The 23,892-nt window shown below is 37.9% G+C and overlaps 1 protein-coding gene across 2 annotated transcripts in view; it reads left to right on the forward strand.

Moving 5' to 3' along the window:
- Positions 1-7,412: 7,412 nt before the first annotated feature.
- The window catches only part of LOC140146677 (monocarboxylate transporter 13-like), a 46,131-nt gene continuing 29,651 nt past the window's right edge, over positions 7,413-23,892 (forward strand). The window contains exons 1-5 of one of the 2 annotated variants that reach the window (XM_072168546.1): positions 7,413-8,267; positions 13,896-14,039; positions 15,732-15,880; positions 16,882-17,713; positions 19,464-20,635. In XM_072168546.1, the coding sequence (XP_072024647.1) occupies positions 7,565-8,267; positions 13,896-14,039; positions 15,732-15,880; positions 16,882-17,713; positions 19,464-19,645 (2,010 nt within the window). In that variant the 5' untranslated portion in view covers positions 7,413-7,564 and the 3' untranslated portion in view covers positions 19,646-20,635. Of the gene's footprint in view, positions 8,268-13,895; positions 14,040-15,731; positions 15,881-16,881; positions 17,714-19,463; positions 20,636-23,892 lie in introns of those variants that run through there. The other variant, XM_072168547.1, reaches the window with a different exon arrangement.

The raw sequence follows: 23,892 nt of genomic DNA on the forward strand, positions 1-23,892 counted from the left end.
CAAAAATCGCTTGCCCCCCCCTTTCGACCTGCCAAAAATGCTTGCCTCCTCCCTTTTGGCCTGCCAAAAAATCTTACCCCCCTATAATTCACCACCCCGGGGGTACACATGCATAATTATTGCACCACACCTTATCTGTAGAGTGACAGAGATGATGTCAATGAATGGAAATACTGCTGAATCATCTCCGTCACGTCACGTGACGGAAATTATTCTCTCATACATGTCATAGTAAAATCATCTCCGAACGTCATATCCGTCACAAATTTGTAACGCATATGACGTGATGGTATATTACGAAATGAACAAACTGACGACCCTAGCCGTATAAGTATAAAATAAACATGGTCAATAAATGAGGTGAATAGATCAGAAGCGTTCGGAGATGACGATTAATAAGGTACCCACCTGTATGAGTGATGAAATGGCCCGGGAGAAATGGTTAGTGGCTGTGCAATAATTATGTGTACCCCGGGGTGGTGAATTTTCAAAATGGTCTGCCAAAATCGCTTGCCCCCCCCCCCCCGGTCGTTTTTTACGATGCTGAAGTATAAAAGATCAGCATCAAAGGTTTTGATGACCCCCAATCGGGACATAGGGTTTTTGGGGTTGTGACACCCTAGTACAAACACGTTTCTCAAAAATAAGAACTTTTTGTAATATTTTGAGGAGTGGTGCAATAATTATGTGTACCCCCGGGGTGAATTCCCAAAATGGTCTGCCAAAAATCGCTTGCCCCCCCCTTTGGCCGTGCCAAAAATCTTTGCCCCCCCTATAATTCACCCCAGGGTACACATAATTATTGCACCACCCTGATGTTTTAAGATATAAAAGGAACGTCAATACTATAAACAACTGCTAAAACACAATTCGAAATCCTGTTTCGTATTATAGGCCTAGTTAACTACTTCTGAAAGTGGCGGGACTGCAAATAGGCACCTAATACCGAAGAATGACCCCTACCATTCTACCAATATTGCATCACCCCTAAAATAATGCACTAATTATATCATTGTCTTATTATAGTCTTTTTAGCTTGTATACCCAACCATGAATTTACCATACAGCATCTTGTGTCCTCGTGTAACCATGGTAATTTGTGAACTTGAACCCCTATAGCGCACCTGGTGAGTTACAGATAGATTTAATGCATCTCGGAAGAAAGTTCAAACCATTCAGGCAACTTCTAGGATAGCTGCCGTGCGTAAAATCATAGATCCTCGTTCCGGGTCCTTGTAAAGGGTATAGACAAGGTATTGTTGGTCGAAGCAATTAAAAATTGTTTATTTAATGAGGTAAATTTGCATATTATGTAATACCCAGCTCGGTGTAAATGTGGTCCCTGTTTGTGTTTTATGCAAATTACATTGATTTGCTCGCCCCCCCCCCCCTAAAAGCAATTTTGATCATTAATCTGTTATTATTGTGATAAAATTAGCCATTTGTAGCTATTTGTGGTCATAGTTGAAACAAAAAAGACATATTTAGTATGTTGATTTGGGTTTCGGGATGCAAAAAATAGCATAATGATCTTGTCCGACATACTTCAGCAGAAACATCTCACCAAAAATGTTAATTTGTGGCTAATTAAGGCGTGGGGTATGGGCGAACTTGAAGTACAGGTATCTGGAGAGGAGAAGCAACGAGTTACCCCAAATCACAGCGGCAGGTAGTCACTGGGCCGCCGAGTGCGAATATCTATTTATTTTGGAAGGTTCGTGTTTGTTTTAAATTTTGGGGCGTTTTTCCAAAATTTGATATTTTTGGTGATATTTCAAAAAAGCGACATGCCAAAGACAACTCTTTGGGCACATGATTTACCAATATTATATAGCGTTTTAAGCTTATCACGAAATTAAGGGGGGGTACTACACCCCTCGATAAATTTGTGTCTATTTTTGCATTTTTCTCAAAAACTAATAACACAGTGGTAACAAAAATTATGTATATTATAGGGGCAAGGAGTCCAATTACTACACTGGAATTTCAGTGACCCAAGACAAGCGGTTCGTTATTTATGATAAGAAAAGAGGTACCGCTAGGATGTACCTCATTTCCGATCATATATACTGAACCGCTTGTCTTGAGTCACTGAAATTTCAGTGTAGTAATTGGATTCCTTGCCCCAATAATATACATAACTTTTGTTACCAGTGTGTTATTATTTTTTAAGAAAAATTCAAAAATAGTCACAAATTTACCACAGGGGTGTAGTACCCCCTTAACGCGAATATAATTGTAGTCACGCTGCTTTTAGAATTCTTACCTGATCGTCGGTTTTTGCAGGCAACAGAATGCATATTGGCTCACGATAGATGTCGTAGGCCTATTCCTCCATGTGGGTCACTTGATGATAAAATTACTTTGAATTCCTTGTAACAACATACAAATTTGCGTCTGGAAACCGGGTCTGGAACTGATTTTGGGACAGCCATAGACTTCAGCGCCGTATCAAATCTCATAAAAAGGCCACGACTGGCGAGTATGTTTTTATGTTCCCCGCACGAAAGCTTGCGTCAACATCTATACTATACGTTGACCTTTGACCATTCTTTGTAAATGCCCTGCTATGACCTTGATATGTAGACTTGATTGGGTACAGTAAAAGCTTCCACTTTACTGAGTTGTTTAGCACCTGGTCTGTAGATAATCCTACATGGATACAGTCAGCATGGTCAGTAGTTTAACATGGTGTGTGAGCATGGTGAAAGACCCATTATTGATTAGGCGCGGATATTAAAGGCACAAGTCCTTTGCGTGCATAGCAGAAAATTATAATAGAATGTTTGGAGTTTTCTAACTAAAATACTAACTGCATTCTGCATTATGTATTATGTATTCATCTATTTATTTAGGCCTATGCCTATTTATTTATTTACTGACTTATTTATTTATTTATTTGGTAGATAAGTAAGAAATACTAATATTCCATGACTCATCGGTTTATTATTGATTGTTGATAACTTAAAACTTGATTGATTGGTCGTTTTATCTTTCTGTTTCGGGAGCTCTATTGTTCAGAAACGAAAACGCAAGGGATTAAGTGGGATGGTGTGTAAGTTGACTTCATTGTTACGTTTGGGGCATCATGCTTCTCATTTCAAGAGGTAATAATAGGTGCTGTGACACTTGTGTCTGTCAATAGCTGTCAATAAAGGTTGGATAAGTCAATTATATGCAACACTGGCGTCTCAAATGGACAATCTTACTCATGTCCCTCATTTAACTAGGCAGGATAGGCCTACATCAGGTCCGAACGCAAATTTGGTGTCATTATGGTCTATATTACTGTGACATTAAAAAAAAAAGGACCACTGCCTCTTCTCCTCTCGCTTTCTTCTCTTTCTAGTCTGTCTGTCTCTCCCCCTCCCCAACTCTCACCTGTGCCATCTTTTGAATTATGTGGATATCTGAATTATATTGGATGTTGTATTTCCTTTACCCTTCTTCCCCTCTCACTGTTTTAGCAGTAGGCCTATGATCAACGTGGAAAAATTAAAATAAACGGAATAAACTCCTCCCTGCTCTGCTCGCCCTCCTCTCTTCTCTCGATCTCCTCTCCACTCCTCTCCTCTCTCCTCTCCTCTCCTCTCCTCTCCTCTCCTCTCCTCTCCTCTCCTCTCCTCTCCTCCACCCGATCATCTCCTCGTCTCATCATCCCCACTCTCTCAACATGATGCAGTCATGTCTACAGTAGAATTCATCTCGACCTTTGCAGGACTTAACCCCATTAAAAGCTATTAAACCAAGATAACACTCATTGAAACAGCTCAACTGATTAAATCGGATCTTCTCTGGTTGTGCACAAGTGACTGTTTTCATGTGCGATATCGCAATAAAGCTGGTATTCATAGCTTCAGTTGGGTAACCGATTACAAAGGAAACGAAAGGAAACAATGTTATGTGCGGCTTTGTTCACGAAATCAGACAATGTCGTGCTTTTTGTAAACCAGCATTCTTGAAAATGAGCAACATAATGATTTTTGACTTAACACGGTTTAGAAATAATTTCTTCATATTTTTGGTGTTATCTGTCGTTTACATGTCCTTCCTAAAACACAAAAGTACGACCCTCTCCAAACACCTAAATTAGCTAAAAATTTAGGACATGTTACAAAACTTTATTTTCTAGAACCTATTTAGAATAATTTAAATGTAGCTTTTACCGGTTTTTTGTGGCATCCTTCAGAAGTGAGCGGTCCGATACCAATATTTTCGGTCAAATCTCCATTCAAATAACACGGGGAGTTGGCTAGCTATGCCTTGCCCTCACTCATATTTTACAAAAGTGCGACCATTTCTGAACATCTAACCTAGCTGTAATTTTAGGTCATGTTAGAGAAATATATTTGCTAGAAGTTTTGGAGAATAAATAAAATATTGGCTGGTTATTTTTCACACAGTGATGTTAACTAGGCAAGTGTCCATTCTCCCAACATACATCATTTGTAGGGGTCACGCGTCAATGGTGAGAGCACTGTGTATGTGTATAGGAAAACGGACAGTAACTGCAGTATGAATAATATATATTTAAAATAGATTTGAGTCTGGCAATTTTGCCTGAAGCAATTATCAGATTACCAATTCCAATGAAAGAAATCCTATTAGTTTCACTTCAACGCACTGGTGTTGAATATTACTAAGTTTTAAGGTGTATTTGGGACGAAAATAATTCCCCGTTTAATCTCTACATAATCATAATATGACCTATTTTGGCGCGATTGCACGAACAAGTATACGTAATTCTTGGCAACACTGATTACTATTGATTAATGTATATTAATGTATATTTCTACGCTGGGCTATTTTCACGAGCTACTCCCGCCTAGGCTGGAATACCTATACACACAACGCAAGTCAATTGAAGCCGTACAATTCATCGCGAATTTACGACCGTAAAATTTAGACACTTCTTTTGTCTAGATTAGCATCAACCCTCTCATCTCACGTTTTTCATGTCAGAAATTAACATAACTCCCGAAACCGAAAAGAAGTTATCTTCGTTCAACTTTTCTGTAGTCAACAAAAGACTAGAATAAAAGGATTGTTCACACGTACCATGCTAACACTTCAAAATAACAATGAGATCCGAAACCGAAACCGGAAATCGAAACCGAAACAGAAAAGATAGAACGACGCGACCAACGCACTGAAGGGTCTATTGTTCTATTGTGTCCGATATTAGCGCTGACATATTGGAAAATGTTGCCAATCAATATTCATGAAGTCGTGCGATCGACACCTACAGCTGTTCAATTGGGCGACTTTATTGTTCGGTGCTTTTATTCATACATTGGGCGTATCGAGCTGCATCGGTTGGTCCGCAATTATATTTAATATAGTATTATAGGCCTACAAGTATTATTTGCTTTGCTTTATTGATTTATTCAGAAATAGTATGGCTATATGCTTCTCGAGTTATTAGAAAATATATCACATTTGCAGGGTAGACTCGCTTGCCAGTCCTATATACGCGCTGCTTATGTAAATTATTATGGTAGGCCTATTATGATAAAACACGATGTGGACCGCGGCTAATGTCCTTAAAAATACTACAGTAGGAGCGATATCATAAATTACTTCAAATCCTTATATGTAGGCCTATTGGCAAACATTGTGTAGATTCTTATATCCGCCACACAGAGCGCACACTTTGCCCACCGATATGTGTTCCAATATATGTGCTTTGCCTATGCTGCTGAACTGTTTGTAGCGAAATGGTAGAGCAAAGCGTGTTCACTGAGTATAATCAAATGAGCGCACAAACCAATTTGGGCGCTGCAATAGGTTTGTATTGTAGGCGAACCTCTGTTTTGTGTGCATGCGACAACTCAATCACACCCTTGGGTTGGATTACAACAAAGGGTACCTCTCGCTTGTGTAGACGCTTTCACGTGACTTTCGTTTCATCACTTATTGACAGTAGCCTGCCTATTATAGCGTTAATACGTTACCGATTTAATGGCGGAAGCCCTTTGTCTCAAACAAAAGGTACCTCTCGATGAATAGCGTTTCGGAAACTCAAATAGGCACAAAGGAACAATAGGCGTTACGTAATCTATTTCCTCGCCTTTCTATATTAGCTCCATGGACGCGACGGCTAGTTTATAGGCCATAAGGAACGTCTATTAATTTTGAATAGCATCGTACATTAGATAAATAAGCCTATCAGTATCGATTTATTCTATTCAGCAATATCAAGGATTACTATCAAACTTCTCACAGCTTCTCAGTTGGCTTACTTTTATAGTGGTAAAGCACTGACTTTTATAGAAGTGAGGTCCGGGGTTCGATTCCCACCTCTGCCTATTTTTTCAAGGCTGAGAAAAAATGCAATTTCTGAACTGCAAACCTATTTGGCGCGCGATCTGAGCTGGTCCTTTTCTGGTGGCGGTGGCTGTGTCTGTTACAGGCACACCCCCCTCTGGAATCCAAACCAGGTTCACGCTCATTACACTTCCCTTAAATGTAAAAATTAAAACAATATAGGCAACTATCATAAGAAAAAGAAATAGACTTTAAATTGTAAAATGACTACAGAACATAAAGACATAATGAACTTGAGTTAACAAAATAATTCAAAATTAATGCTGTCCGCATATATAAATGCGTCCTATGTATAAATTAAAATATGGGTTAAAAGTATAGTTATAGGCCTATCCCTTTTGAGTATACGGTATTGAATGAATAGAGTGTTATTCCAAAATGTTTTAAACATAAAGAACGTCATAAATTTAGGTGTAATTTCTAATTTTATGCCTTTTAACTTCGAAATAAAGTCCGTACAACTGCCTATATATTTTAAATAAACCATATCAAATGGCCTGAAATTATTTATTCTTTATTTTGTTTGGGCCACAATTACCCCAATGCCGGGGTAATTGTGGCCCCTAAAATTCATTAACATAATGTTAATTATTATGCAAATTATATTTATTAAATATTATAGGTACCAATTGCCTCTATCCACTCATGCCGAAATTTTACTTTTTCAGTTCATAATTAAAGAATTAAATAGTAAAAATACAAAAAGGGGGCCACAATTACCCCCTGTCTCCGGCTACATGTTAAACGGCCAAAATAAATCAGTAGGGTGTCTGTCATTTTACCTTGTTATTTCAGCTCAAAATGGATAGAAACCCTTTCCGACAATTACGGTATTGCTTGTATTATTTCCCGGGATTATTTCAGCATTTTCAGTCTGAAATAACAAATTTAAAATTTAAAGGAAATTGTACATTAGGCCTTTAAAATCTTGTTCGAGGCAGCTTTTTACAATTGAGAGATATTGCCTGATACACGGTAGTTGAGTCACGCAATGACCCAGGCTAACAAGAACACGGTATGAGCATGCTCAGGTCATGTTAGCATGTTAGTTGGCTTATCACTTTAACCTTCCGATGAAAGTACTAGTGATGCCAGTGATGCAATTGTTTTGCTGCTAGACTCAGATTGTCAAGTTCGTTCGACCTTTCGCATGTTCTTTTGTGGAATCTGTACCGTGAGTTGAGGTCCAATAGATAAGTTAGATTTAGAACCCGAAGAAGGTACATCACTTCCAAAAATGGATGCTACAGTAGCGACAGGAGATGGAACAACACTTAAAGATGATCAACATGATCAAGACAAATTAGATTCAGAACCTGAAGAAGGCTGTGCATCACTACCAACAACGGATGCTACGGTAGCGGTAGGAGATGGAGCCACACTGGAAGATGATGATGATGGTGGTGGTGGCGGCGATGATGATGATGGTGGTGGTAGTGGTGGTGGTGGTGCAGGTGGTTTTGGTGGTGGTGGTGATGGGTCCGGTGGTGATGATGATAAAACTACTTCACCTGTACCAGATGATTCAATGGACTGTCATCAACAAATAGAATCTCCAACAAAAGATTTAAAATTTGCTCCGACGGTGAAAGATAAAGAGGAAAACGTAGAAAGCAGGTGGGATTTAGGACCTGAAACCCTTGACGACGATGATGATAGGGACCCATCGCTATCACCAAAAGAAACAGCATTAGCGATAAAATTTGCGGCAGAAGCAACAACTTTTGCAGAAAATCATAAGGAGGAGGAGGATTCCGATTTCCCCGAGGGTGGATGGGGCTGGATGATAGTGGTCGGCTTATTCATTTTGATGTTTGTTTTATTTGGCTGTGTATTTTCATTGTCTGTGTTTTTTGTGGAGTGGATAACATACTTTGACGCCACTGCTACAGAAGTAAGTTGGGCGATATCATTGACTCCTGCGTTGGCTGGAGTGGCAAGTAAGTAGTCCTGAGTCCAGAAAAATACAGCACCAATTTTACATTTATATTATCACGAGGCCTTACAGCCAGAACTAGCTCCATAACAAAGTGACTTGGGGGTAGACCCCTATGTATGGTCACTTGAACAGTTAGATAGACGCAAGTGACCATGCATATACTCCAAAGTCACTTACATTTTCTAATGTAGGGCAGAATTAACCGTCCATTTGTTACCGAAATGAGTAACATGTAAGGGGTGGTGCAATAATTATGTGTACCCCGGGGGGGGGGTGAATTATAGAGGGGGCAAAGATTTTGGGCAGGGCAAGAAGGGGTGGGGCAAGCATTTTTTGGCAGGTCGAAAGGGGGGGTCAAGCGATTTTTGGCAGGTCGAAAGGGGGGGAAGCAATTTTTGACACAGATATTTTGGGCACCGTTTCTATATTACGCCCTAAAAAGGCGTAGGAAAACGTTACGAACACGTTCAAATATGCAAAATTTCCTGCTCGCTGCGCTCGCATTATATGTTAAGACAATTTAAGGTTTTAAATTCGGGTTCCCCAAAATTTTGCATGTGTAAGGGGGGGGCAAAGATTTTTTTGGCACGTCAAAGGGGGGGCAAAGGTTTTTGGCACGTCGAAAGGGGGGCAAGCGATTTTTGGCAGACCATTTTGAGAATTCACCCCGGGGGTACACATAATTATTGCACCACCCCTAATTGAGATAACAAATGGACATAGCTAGTTCTGGCTCTAAGCCCTCGTCATATGTTTTGCTAAATGAGACATAGCCTAGCTAAATCCCAACCCTTCAAAATGAAACATGTTTATAATCCATCAGTTACTTTTAACTGACAATGTCAAGTTTTAATAATGTGGTCCATGTTTGGAAATAAAGCTGTAACATAAGCTGTAACAATCGAGCTCAAGTCTAGTCTGGTAGGCTATAGTCATGCGTTCTAATTTTTGGAAACACATTAATTTTGCTAATCTTTTTCATAACCAAAATAATATTTTTAATTAAAAAATATAGTGCAGCATTTTTCTGGAATAGGGTAGTCCTCAGCAACACCAATAAAACCAATACATGCATAAAAACAGTATGGGTTTTCTGAAATATATAGCTATAAATTCTTATAGTCATGGACAATTTTGAAATATATCATGAAAATTTACATTTCGGTTTAATATCACTCTATTGCATTGTGTATAAATGATGTAAATAGTATAAGCTGATTTTGCTGTAGAATTTAGGAACTGTGCAATAATAATTGCCCTCCCCTCTTGGCATGTCAAATTTTTCTTCCGACGTTTAGCTTGTTAAAAATTCCTCCCCTCCCCCATAGTCAGTGGCGTAGCGTGGGTCATCACATTGGGAGGAACCGACCATGATTGGGAGGCACCGGGTCTGATAGCTTTTTTATTTTTTTTCTATATTTGCATAGGCCTACTGCTTCAAATGTTGGAGACTCCTATCCTATTATTATGCATTAGGCCTATAAAGGCGGGTTGTATGTTTGACGAGAGTATTCCAAATCACGTATAGTAGTCAAATGGGTTGATAATAAGCTCGGGCCTTGGGGATCAGCTGAACTTTCAGATAAATTCCCCAATTTATATTATTACAAAATTAAAAGTTCATGTAGAATAAAAAGGCTATGTCACGGTATTCTGTAATCAATTTGAGGCTTCTTGGGGCCCGAGGGCCCGCCCTTCTGAATCAGTAAAACTTGCAAAAAATAGTATTTATCTTTTTTTAGTGGATCTATATTCTGATATTAATTTTCATACTGCCATCTGCCTTTAAAAAGAAAAGGGAAAAACCCGGGCATAAAACCCATACCATCAGTAACCTTTGGTAAACTCTTGAGGTAGTGTTGAGTCTATAAATCAAAATAATGAAACTAAATTGCCAACTAAATTGATTTTCAAGTAATTGAGAAATATAAGGTCAGGACAGTAGACCCGAACTAACCTCCGTTGAAAGAACTTTAACTCAGCATGTATAATAATTTGATCACATCAATTGGGAGTTTCGTGATTTCTTGTCTCCATAGTGTGTTTACGTCATAATAGCATAGATTTAACATTCGGTATAGGCGCGGCGTGCACTTGATTTCATACTTATTTTTGACATAGTGCCTGCATGCTTTTTAATAAACGAATTTTCTTTCCAAACATTTATCCGGGATAGGCCTAAAGAGCGAATACTACACAAACGCAGTAGGCCTACACTATAGTAATTAGGCCTATATATTGCTTTTTGTGGTTTTGGAGGGTTTTTTGGAAGGGGGGGGGGTTATGATAAATAGATTCAAATAACAAAATCAAATAACTCCGCAGGCTTTTTATGCATTTTTCTACCGGTTGATCATTTTTATCCATTGATTGGCCTACTATAAACTATAACTCACTATAGAGACCTATGATACATCCACACAACATATAGGCCTACATAGAACGTCATCCAGCCATGCCTCTGCTTAAAGTGAAGGAGGAATGGCCTTTTTAGGGAGCTGTGCAATAATTATGAGCCTTGGTGGGAGGGTAAAATTGGGGGGGGGGTAAGAATTTTTGGCGAATCGAATAATGGGATAGAGGCCATATACACATTCATGGGCCCCTTTTAAACAAAACCTTCTAAAATGGCTTGGGAAAATAGTAAGGAAACGCAATAAATATGTACATTTTCCTGCTCGCTGCGCTCGCAATATATCTATAGACCATTTAAGGTTTGCAAATTGGGATCCCGAAAATTTGGCATCTGCAAAGGTGGGGGGGGGGGGGGCAAAGATTATTTTGGCAGGGCGGGGAGGGGCAAACGATTGTTGGCAACCCGTTTGGCTCATAATTATTACACAGCCCCTCTAACCTATATCAGTGAGCCAGCTGTCTACTTTCACACATCATTTAATTAAATGGATTTACATTTGAAATTAAAACCTACCCGTCTAAATAATATTCTTTCTATTTTTAACATTTAACATATAACGTGACATCAATGAAAAAGCATTGTACTTAGGCCTAAAAAAATTGTTTGATTGGCGTAACATTAAAAAAAATAGGGCAGGTATGGGTAGGGATTTTTAAATAATTCTTTAGTATATTCAATGACATTCTTGGTGGTAAAAAGTTACCAAAGGTATCAATGCAACTTTTAAAGCTGTAAATTGCATTTGATAAAAGCCATAGATCTTTTTCATTTCTTTTTTTTAAATTTAATTATTTGTTTCCTTTTTATTTTAAATATTTTTTATTTATTTGTAAAAATAAGTATTAAAAAAGTCAAAAAGGTTAAAGTTGATCGTGAGGGACACAAGTTTTGTTATTAAATATAACCATGATAACCGCGAATCAGGCCTCTCGCGCTTGCGCGACGCTGTGGGTGTCTGAATGGGGATATTCCCCCTCAGCCCCTTTACAAAAATGGGTAACCGTGCCAAATGAACGCATTTGGTGGACACTTTATACACTATTATAATATTGTGTGAAATGTTTAGTTGGGAAAAAATGAAATATGTTCACTGTGAAGGCCCAATTGAAGCAGTTTGCAGTTTATTTCTAGTGGCCTGCCTGGACTTTTTGTTGAGGAAGGCGAGCAAAGAAAACAAAAATTATTACCCAGAGAGCACTATTTTGCTGGGATATAGGCCTACTGGGCGTGCAGCTCGCACATTTCAGTTTCTTACTCCTCTGTGGCTGTTATAAGAAACAGCCAGCAGAGGGGGTCCCGGGTCAGACGCACAAACCTTCGGACATCTCTTATTAAGGTTATTAATTATTTTAAACTGTTGTGATTTGGTAGTTCACAACATCTTATGAATGGTATAGCTTTGGCAAAAACTGCATTGCTCAATTCATAGCGAGCGTGTAGAAGAATTAAAATATCACAGATATACTTTTATAGGTGCTGCGGTTCTTGAGTTACGTTGTAAAGAGGGCTGAAACAACAACACTTTTGTAAAACGTACATAACTCATTAACAACAATAAATTAAGCAAGTTTGCAAAGTATACGATTTGTAGAATGAACTTTTGCAAAATATCAAGGTGTTAATTTTCAATAATATATTGATCTATATAATGAAAATCGATTTTTAGGTTGCTTCGACCAACAATACCTCGTCTACCCTTAAACTAACCTATATCAGTGAGCCAGCTGTCTACTTTCACACATTATTTAAAGCAATATTATAACATTTTCAAACAAAACAGATTAGCATTTTTTTGCCGTAAAATGTTAGCTTTTACTGTCAGATATATCCCCTGTTATTTTTGAGCTGAACAACTACGGCAAAGCAAAGAAAATTGGAATTTACTACCAGCGCACATGTCGCCAATTATACGTACCACTCCTTCGGTCATGTTATAGTACGACCTTTTGTTGTGTATATCACCGTCCCGCACCGTGTACGTACTGTGTGGTATGAACATCATGTATGCGTTCGACTAATAATTCCATCGCAATAATAAAGCGCCGAATCCGACGTTTTATTCAAAATCTCGGATTTTGACAAAACTACAGCACCTAGAGTCTTGATTTTTGCAGGCTATATTGGTTTAATAAAGTACAATTTAATCGTGTAAAAAAAGTGAATTTAAAAAATTCAGTGAGGGCGTCCTCCTCAGCAAATGTTATAATATGGCTTTAATTAAATGGATTTACATTTTAAATGAAAGCCTACCCGTGTAAATAATATTCTATTTTTAACATAACATATAACCTGACATCAATGAAAAAGCTGTGTACTTAAAAGACAACATAGGTAGTTGTTTCATTATGGCAGAAAAAAACATACCCCAAAATATTGAGCCAAAATATTGACTAACAAGTCGTTTGGTTAACATGTCTTAATCGTGTTCTTTATTCTTAAATCGCGTTACCAATTCTGTAAAATGTTCCAACAAACTCGTGTCAGTGTTACAAAATAGAAACTTTAGCAATGTATTTTTTACCCAATGAAATTTGGTAAAAAAGTAGGTAATGGAGTCTGTGGTGGTGCAATATGTGTATGTGCAATTATGTGTACCCCGGGGTGGTGAATTATAGGGGGGCAAAGAATTTTTGGCAGGCCAAAAGGGGGGGGGGTCAAGCATTTTTTGGCATGTCGAAAGGGGGAGCAAGCGATATTTGGTACAGATATTTTGGACACCGTTTCTATATTACGCCCTAAAAGGGTGTTCGAAAACATTAGGAACACGTTCAAACATGCAAAATTTCCTGCTCGTTGCACTCGCATATATGATAAGACAATTATTTTAAGGTTTTAAATTCAGGTTCCTCAAAATCTTAGTGTGTAAAGGGGGGGGGAGATTTTTTGGCACGTCAAAAGGGGAGTTGGGGCCAAAGGTTTTTTTAGCACGTCAAAAGGGGCCGGGGGCATAGAGATAGTGGATATAGTAGTTATTTGGTGAATAAAAATCCCTTTAAATTAAAAGGGGATGTGCAGGTGCTGGACAAGGTTCTTTACATGATGAGTAACATCATATTTTTTTACTGATTTAATAGCGTGGTTCAAAACCTTTTGGTGCTAAAATCCTATTTTTGGAATTCTCTCGAAATCGGGCGCCTTTTCCCAAATTCTAATGAATCAGTGGGGTTCCTTTCGGTAAAAAAAAAACTATTATGAAATCTTTTTCTTTTCAAGGTCCTGTTGCCGGAGCGTTGTGTACGCGGTTCGGATCCCGAAGAGTTGCCCTTCTTGGGAGTGCTATAACATTTACTGGGGTAATATTGGCAGCGTTCTCACAAACCATTACTCATCTCTACATTACACTCGGTGTCATGTTAGGTAAGAAGATTTGTTTCTTTCTTTCTTTCTTTCTTTCTTTCTTTCTTTCTTTCTTTCTTTCTTTCTTTCTTTCTTTCTTTGCTTGCTTGTTTGCTTGCTTGCTTGCGTGCGTGCTTGCTTGCTTGCTTGCTTGCTTGCTTGCTTGCTTGCTTGCTTGCTTGCGTGCGTGCGTGCTTGCTTGCTTGCTTGCTTAAAGTCCTATTCAGGGATTTGCCCAATATTGGAAAATCTAACAATCATCCAAATTTAGTTTTTGCTATATACCTTTGTTAGTAGCATGGGTGATGTACTAACATAGCCTGCTAATGGTAAAGCCACGTATTAAAGGAAGGTGACCTGATATATTTGAAAAATTGAATTCGAAAAAAACTTAGTATAACATAAAATGTCATTCCTTTCAAGCATTCATGGAAAAAGAACATGTAAATTTATGTTTTTGTAAATGTGACTAATTCCTTCCTTATGGAATTACTGACATTCATACAGCATGAAAATTTACAGTGTTTTTATTAATGATAATCCTCATGATCATGATCAAATGAAATACTCTATTTTTCTCAGTACCATATAGAAGTTCCAACTCGGAGTATTTCCGAAGGTATCATCAAAAACTTGTCTAATTAATCTCAAATGCGGTATACACTCGAGACTAGTTAGACAGTTTTTTGATGATTTCTTCGGAAATATTCTCATTTGGAACGCCTAATTTCAATATGTCAATGAGAAAAATATGATCTTTCGCCTGACACCAAAATCGGCATTTTGATGGGGTTAAGTGGGTGATGAGGCTGTCAATCAGGTTACCCACCTTTAAAGACTAAGGACATTTTACACGAAATTGTATTAAACATCTGTTTTAAAAGTAGAAAAATTAGCATTTGCACTGGGCTTCAACTTTATCAGTGATGCTGTTTTTAATTTCAAAAATTCCTAATGACAATTTTTAAGCAATTTATACACAATTTTAATAATTGTTTACACTTTCGCTGGGATCACAGAATGTGCCTTTAATATTTATGTGCTAGGCCTGATTGCTGTTTGTGTGTTTATTTGTTATTTCATGTATCTATTGGTAGTTGGTTGACTCTAATTTTAATCCGATTTTAATCAAAATAGTCTCCGAATGTTTGTCTTGCTCTAATAACTCAGAAAAGAACAGTTTTCAATATGATGTGCGACATTTCGTTGCCTAGCTTTATGCGGGAAAATACGTCAACATCGATTGAAGTTAATGAGCAGTAACTCTCTTTTCTGTGTTACCATGGTAACGAAACATCGTAGGTAGTGCAAACTATTTCTTATGAATTTTGTTAGCAGGACAAGCATTTTGAGACCATTTTCAGCACAATTGGGTCACTTTTCTGTGTTTGACCCCAATTGCAATGTAGCTCAAATTTCGACCTTTTATCTTTTTTGTCAATAACTCCAAACTGATTAGTCGTAGGTAGGTCAAACTATATATTTTCCGCATCATTGTTTCCTGAGGAATATTTTGGAATTGGATTACTTTTAACCAAATGGGATTACTTTTGAGTTTATAGACACCTGTGTAAACGTTGAATTTCTCGAAATGCTCATTCATACACTTCAGATGCCAATATTAAAGCAAAACATGTTGGTCATGCCCGACTTTACACTCACAAGCAAGTTCTGTCAAAGCAAGATAATACTCACTTAAGCTTTTTGTTACAGGTATGGGAAGTTCACTTGTATGGAGTCCAAGCCTGGTGATGTTGGGGCAGTATTTCCACAGGCGATATGTGTTGGCAAACAGCATTGCATTCTGTGGGTATAGTTGTGCTCAAATTGTCGTCCCGCGATTAACCCAAATGCTGATAGAGGTACGAAGAAATCGAGCGTTTTAATTTGTATAAGGATGATGATGATGATGATGATGATGATGATGATGATGATGATGATGATGATGATGATGATGATGATGATGATGATTGATGATACTTATGGTGGTGATGATGGTGGTGATGATAATAATGATGATGATGATGATGATGATGTTACCAGCCATCATGACTGAAATTCTCAGATTGCTGATAGATAACCAATATAAGCTTTTCATTTGCCGGACTGACGTGTACTATAATTGTCATGGAGAGGACGGCGACAATGACGATAATGCTGTTGATGATGATTGACACCGACGACAATGATGATAATATTGATGACGGAGACGACGATGACGACAATGACGATGATGATGATGACGATGATGATGACGATGGTGATGATGATTATGATGATGATGACGACGATGACGATGACGACGATGACGATGATGATGACGAAGATGACGATGATGATGACGAAGATGACGACGAAGATGACGACGATGATGATGACGAAGATGACGATGATGATGACGACGATGACGATGATGACGATTACGATGATGACGAAGATGACGACGATGATGATGACGATGATGGATGACGATGGTGATGATGATTATGATAATGACGATGATGACGATGAAGACGATTATGATGATGACGATGATAATGATGACGATGACGATGATGGATGACGATGATGATGATGATGATGATGATGAGGAGGAGGAGGAGGAGGAGGAGGAGGAGGAGGAGGAGGAGGAGGAGGAGATTGTCAATAACAACGAAGATGAGGAGCAGGTATAGGTGAATGTCACATTTGCAGACCATCTGCGGCTAAAGTGAAATTTTCTCCTGGTATGGCCAATGGCGATAACGCTAATAAATTCAACTTTGAGATACATGTATAATAAATCTGTTTAACATGTTAAATGCTCAGTGTTTAAATTTATTTTGTTTATTATATCCCCGAATTATATCTTTTCTTTGTATAGGAATATGGTTGGCGTGGAGCCATGCTAATCCAATCTGCAATGATTTCTCACATGTTCGTCACCGCATCGCTTCTAAAACCACGAATATCTCCTAAAAGAGCAGAAACTTTACAGACAAGACCAAGTTTCGTCCACTATCACGAAGAAACAAAAACCAACATCAACGAACTAAATCCAGATACCAAAGAAATATGGACTAGTACCACAAGTCTTCATATGTTTGACAACATTTTGATTTCATCTAAGAGCACGACAGTTTTATTCCGTGAGGAATCCACCGACAAACCTGTCAATACAAGATGGAACCTTTTGTCGAATATCAGATCTTATATCAGTAGATTTGTTTCATTCGTTAAAGTTACCTACGGTCTGTCTGCTCTATTCAAATCCCCTTTGTATATGGGTACAGTAACCGCTACACTTGCTGGTGGGATTGGGTGGTTCGTCACCTCTATCCATCTGGTGGCTAGAGCAGTGAACGCCGGAATTTCGCAAAATGACGCCGCTTTATTGATAACACTCATCGGTATGGGAAGTTTTGTGGGACGTGCAGGACATGGGTTTGTGATAGATAGAAAATGGGTAGGTCGACAAACAATGTTTACGGTTAGTTTCGGAGTCACTGGAGTTCTAAGCTTCATGAATCCACTTATGGATACATTCCAGCTGCTGTGCGTGTACTCGGTGTTATTTGGCTTCAATCATGGCATAGCAAATTCGCTTGTGTTTGCTATGATGAAGTTACAGGTGTCCAACAACGAAGCAGCTGCGGCATTGTCATTCGGGACATTGGTATTTGCTGTAGCGAACACGATTGGAGGTGTATTAGCAGGTAAGATCAACACACTGCAGTTCTATTGTGTCCGATTTGAGTGATGATTATTGGAAAATGTTGCCAATCAATATTCATGATAGTGTACATTCACCGTCCAATTTTCGAAATTGGGTGACTTGTGCTTGGCAGTTGTGAAGTACATCTGACTGGGCGTTTTAATTACGTAACGCATAAAGGCATTGACATCATCGAATGGCTGATAGTGCTGTTAGTGTTAGGCCTATGTGTGTGTGTGTGGGGGGGGGGGCTATGTTTAGTTTCTATAATAATTATTATTAGGCCTACATTTATTTATCATTCCTTTCTTTTCCTTTCTCTGTACTTACTCTTTCCTTGCTAAAGTATCACTCCCTCTCCTTTTCTCCCTTCCCTTCTCCATCCCCTTTTACTTTTTGTCCCCTCTCATTCCTATCATTTTCCTTATCTTTCTATTTATTTACTTCTATTTATTTATTTCTCTTCATTTCTTTCTCTTTCTCTCTTCCTCCAGTCCTCCTCTCATTCTCCTTATCCACTCCTCCGCCTCTTCCTCCCTCATCCCCTCCCAAGACCTCTCACAGAAGAGCTGCCCCCCCCCCTGGGTACGCCACTGTTTATGCCAATCTCCTTCTTAAAATTAAATTAAATATCAATTTGTGAAACAACTTTTATATAGGCCTATACCGGTACTTATATGTTACATGTATACGTAGCTATTACCATTATACAGTACTATAGACATGTGGACATGGCAGTCTTAATACATTCTGATGTGCAATCGATCAGCAAGCGCATTCAATTGATTTAAATGAAGCACTTAAAGTCAGTGGGTGATAACGAACTGTACATCGACGCCTAATGTGTGCCTTTTGTGCTTACGGCTACTCAATCACACCCTTGGGTTGTATGGGAACAAAAGGTACCTCTCGATCGTGTAGGCGCTTTCACGTGACTTTCGTTTGATCACTTATTGACAGTAGCCTGCCTATTATACCGTTAATACGCTGTCAGGTCAGTTGCCGATTTAATGGCGGAAGCTCTTTGTCCCGTACAAAAGGTACCTCTCGATGCATAGCGTGTCGGTAAATCAAATCGGCACAAAGGAACAATGCGTTACGTAATCTATTGCCACTCTATATTTATTTAAAGCTCTTTGGGTAAGATCATGATCAAGGATAAAAACTGGAAGCAGCACTAACTTAAATTAACATGTCCTATTATCAAAATGACGTGTTGTTGATGTTGTGCTAAGCTCGTTTGAGGCGCTTTATACACCTCCTTTGTAAAAGGGTAGGAATGCGACAAGCAACATGCGAGTCACCGTTTTGTGTAGGAATTTCAATGACCTGACCATGACAACTTTTGATTCCTTAGGGTAGACTAGGTATTGTTGGTCGAAGCAACCAAAAACAATCGATTTTCATTATCTAAATCTATTTAAAAATAACATGTTGATGTTTTGCAAAAGTTCATTCTACAAATCATATACTTTGAAAACTTGCTTGGTTTTTGTTGTTGATGAGTTATGTACATTTTACAAAGGTGTTATTGTTTCAGGCCCATTTACAACATAACTCAAGAGCCACAGGACCTACTAAAGTATATCTGTGATATTTGAATTCTTCTACACGCTCGCTATGAAATGATCAATGCATTTTTTGCCAAAGATTATTACAATTTGCAAGATGCTGTGAACTACCTAATCGCAACAGTTTAAAATAAATTTAGTTGCTAACCTTGGTACAAACTTTCTTTGTTTTCCTCTCAGGAGTTTTGTTTGACGCCACCGGAGGTTATGATATTCCATTCTACTTTGCTGGTGCTGCAATCTTAAGCGGAACTTTGATATTATCTATCGTGTTTACCATAAATCACTGGAGGAAAGATAAACTCAACGTGCAAACTAGGAGAAGGAGCTTGTTTCTACGGTCTCAATTATACGCGCAATGAGACTCGAGAACTAAAGAATAACGGAAATGATGGAAACATTCTTGTGCCAATACGCCACACCTTCCTTAAACAATTTGTCACATTGTACCAACGTTTTAGCGACAAAAGAAAGGAGGCTATAATCTAAGACATCATTTAAAAAAAACTCGTTTGCGTCTGACGTCAGGGCAAATGTGCGGCGTGATTGGATGCTGACCTGCGCAGTACGGCATTTCCGGTCTGTTTGGCATGGCGTAGCACGCAAACTAGTCTTTTTAATACGGTGTTAGATTATAACACCTCACCAACCATATCGTGGTCATATACTTCCAGCCTGCATAGCACCCATTACCAAATGTCAACATAAAGACAACCATTAGAAAAAGTTCGAGGACATCTCCCATTCACCCGTGTGTGGTGAATTGACTTCGTAAAAATCAGACACACAGCTAACTGCACGTATCTACTCCTCTCGAAAGCCGTCTTGCCAAACAAATGTATTTAGGCTAAAATATCACATTTAATATTGATTTGAATATGTGACCCCTCGGCACAACTGAGCCCTGAAGTCGCCAATCATCATTTTTGAGATATTCAACCAAAATATTCTGCTTGAAATTAGCTTTAAAATGATGTATATTATGTCTATAGTACTTGAAATTTAAGTAGTGAAAAATCAATAAAACAGTCAATAAATCCTTTGTTTCCTATTGTTTATTGTTAAGTTCGATGGAGCATATCTCAATAGTGGCACTGGCGACATCCGGGCTCAGTTGTGCCGAGGGGTCACATATGTTATCTTCATAACTACATGCAAAAAATTATATAAAACACCCTTTAAAACCCGAGGTACCTGATTTGATTTGATTTGATTTGAGTTTATTAAGCATATCATCGTAAGAGTCAAATAACATATTGCACAGAACATAAATACAAGAACATAGTTATTATAAAATACAAATTAAAACATAAAAATTGACACGATAATACGCCAAGGATATCCCTTAAAGTCAGAGACTTATTTCCAAAGGGTCCTTATAAATAACAATGAAAATATATATATATTACAACTATTTAAAACATGAAACACCTAAATTACAATATTAAAAACTATATAACCATGTGGTCTAAGAGGATAATTTTAGCATCTTTTTAAACCTTGATTTTATATTGCACAATTTGACATTTTCGGGAAGTTTGTTCCAATCATGGATTGCATTGTAAAAAAGGAAGCAGAATCTGCTGTTTTGATTTTTGGAACTTGGAAGTTAAAATTGCTACCCCTAGTGTTATAACGATGAAGATGAGATAATTTGACAAAGTTTTCTTTCATATAGCTTGGGCAAACATCATGAAAAATATTAAAACATGGTTCAAACGGAGCTGCTCAGCCCTTGTTCTGATATTCGAAATGCCTAAATCCTGAAAGTCAGCTTGGTCAATATGATACATGTGATCTTTTCCCAGGATAAATCTGATAACTTTGTTCTGAGCTCGCTGCAATCTGATTGAATGATATTTAGAAATGGCACAATACCAGGAGGAAATAGAATAATCAAACAGGCACAAAACAAGAGCTGAGCAGACCATTTTTTCACTTTTTGATTAAAAAATTTGCTTGTCTGTAGAGGAATTTCAAACGAGAATTAACTTGTTTCACAATTTTGGTTGCAATTTCCTCACCATCAAGAAACTGATTAAGTTCTAGACCAAGATAAACAACAGTATGCTTAGACTTAATTATTTGACCATTGTTAAGAATGATAGAAAAATCAGAAACATTATTGACCTTACGCTTCGATCCAAAGAGAATCAGTTCAGTTTTACCTGTGTGCAGAGAGAGATTATTTTCTATAAGCCATTTATTGCAGCTCTCCAAGTTATCACGAAGAACATGACTGATTCTCTCTGGATCTTTGTCGGAATATATCAAAGCACTGTCATCAGCATACTGCAACATAATACAATTAATAGAAGTGGACATGTCATTAACATAGCATAGGAATAAAAGAGGACCTAAAATACTGCCTTGGGGAACTCCGCATGTTATGACAAGAGGATCCGACTCAACCCCACCAATTTGAACAATTTGTTTACGATCACAAAGATAAGATTCAAACCAGGCTGTGGACTTAACACCCATGGCAGACAGTTTGTTACACAAGATTTTATGGTCAACACTGTCAAAAGCCTTCTGGATATCTAATAAAATCATCCCAGTATAGAAGCCAGCAGCAGTTTTCTTTCTGATATGATCTTGAAGGTGAATGAGGCAAGTGTCAGTTGAGTATGATCCTCTGAAGCCAGATTGGAGTTCATAAAGAAGTTTATTTTCAACCAGGAATTTGTTCAATTGGAAAAAGACAGCCTTTTCTAAAATTTTGGAGACAACTGGGAGAATGCTAACAGGTCTATAATTACCTGCATCCAGCCTACTCTTCTTTTTGTAGAGAGGGACGACTTTTGCCAATTTCATTTGAGTTGGAACAATGCCAGACCGAAGAGAAAGGTTGATAATGAAAGTGATTGGCCCTTTAATAGCCTCTGCCGCATCTTTGATAAAACGGGCTGGAAGGTTGTCAAGTCCAGTGCTCTTGCTTGTATTAAGACTGTTTAATTCCTCAAAAACAAACTCCTCGCAAACCTCTTGAAGTTCAAAGGAGTCAGCCGGAACATTCTTATAAAAATCTTTAAATGTGTCTGGTGTACCTGGTGTAATTTCAACCAAGAATTTCACTGTTTCATAGTGAATCAAGCCCGATAATGTATCGGGCCAAGGAAGTCGATTTTGAGTTTCCCGTCACCCGCCCTCACTTCATTTTCTGACCCTCACTTGAATTCATTATTGTGATTTTCCAAAAAATACCGATAAAAACTGGTTATATTTGCAAAAACAATTATGAATATCCTTTTATTTTGTGTGGAAAAATCAAAATCAAAACATACATTTTGCTGTCAACCTTGCAGACTCTTTTTTATATACTTTTGAATCTCATTTGGGCTAAACATCCATCTTCAAGTGAGTGAGTGGCAAATAACAACACATTTTACATGCGTGTTGGTCATATAATGAAAGGCAGAAAAATAACTAGAGGCAAATGGTGGTCATAGACCACAAACCTAGCTGGGGCATGTTGGTGTTGTGGAGGTATCTGACCCCTGCAAAATGTTCCAAAAATGTTCCCCTGTCATGAGGCTTGTTGTCACCGAGTTTTGAGTCCGGTACTCCTCACAGATGTCCAGAAAATGCAATTCTAAGATTTGACCCAGATGACCTTTGACCAGACCCCTGCAAGATGTTCCATAATTCACCCCTGGTCATGAGTTGTCACTGAGTTTGAGCCCTGTACCTCTTACAGATGTCCAGATAACGCAATTCTAAGATTTGGCCCCAGAATGATGTCTTTTGAGCTGACCCGTGCAAAATGTTCCGATATGTTCCACAGGTCATGAGGTTGTCACCGAGATTGAGCCCCGTACCCCTTACAGATGTCCAGATATTGAAATTCGAAGATTTGACCCCAGCTGACCTTTGACCTGCCCCCTGCAAAATGTTCCAACATGTTCCCCTGGTCATGAGGTTGTCGCCGAGATTGAGCCCCGTACCCTTACAGATGTCCAGATATTGAAATTCGAAGATTTGACCCCAGCTGACCTTTGACCTGATCCATGCAAAATATTCCAAAATGTTACTCTTCTCATGAAGTTTATTGTCACTGAGTTTGATAAAAAAATTCGGGAAAAAACAAATTCGGAAAAAAAATTCGGAAAAAAAAAATTTCGGAAAAAAAAAATTTGAAAAAAAAATTTCGGAAAAAAAAAATTAGGAAAAAAAAAAAAATTTTCGAAAAAAAAAAAATTTCGGAAAAAAAAAAAATTTCGGAAAAAAAAATTTCGGAAAAAAAAAAATTTCGGAAAAAAAAAAAATTCGGACAAAAAAAATTTCAAAAAAAAAAATTTCGGAAAAAAAAAAATTAAAAAAAAAAAAATTTCGGAAAAAACAAATTTCAAAAAAAAAAAAAATTTCGGAAAAAAAATTTCAAAAAAAAATTTCGGAAAAAAAAAATTCCGGAAAAAATAATTTCGAAAAAAACAATTTCAAAAACAAAATTTCGGAAAAAAAAGAACAAAAAATTGCTATTTCCCTTCATTCTCTTCAAACAAATCCCAATTTCCCTTAATTCTCTTCAATTTCCCTTAACTTCCCTCAATTTCCCCTCATTTTTCCAAATTTCGGGACGAAACTCTTTTCCACTATGGGGCCGGTA

Source organism: Amphiura filiformis, chromosome 2 (assembly GCF_039555335.1).
Source record: "Amphiura filiformis chromosome 2, Afil_fr2py, whole genome shotgun sequence".
NCBI classification, from domain to species: Eukaryota; Metazoa; Echinodermata; class Ophiuroidea; order Amphilepidida; family Amphiuridae; genus Amphiura; species Amphiura filiformis.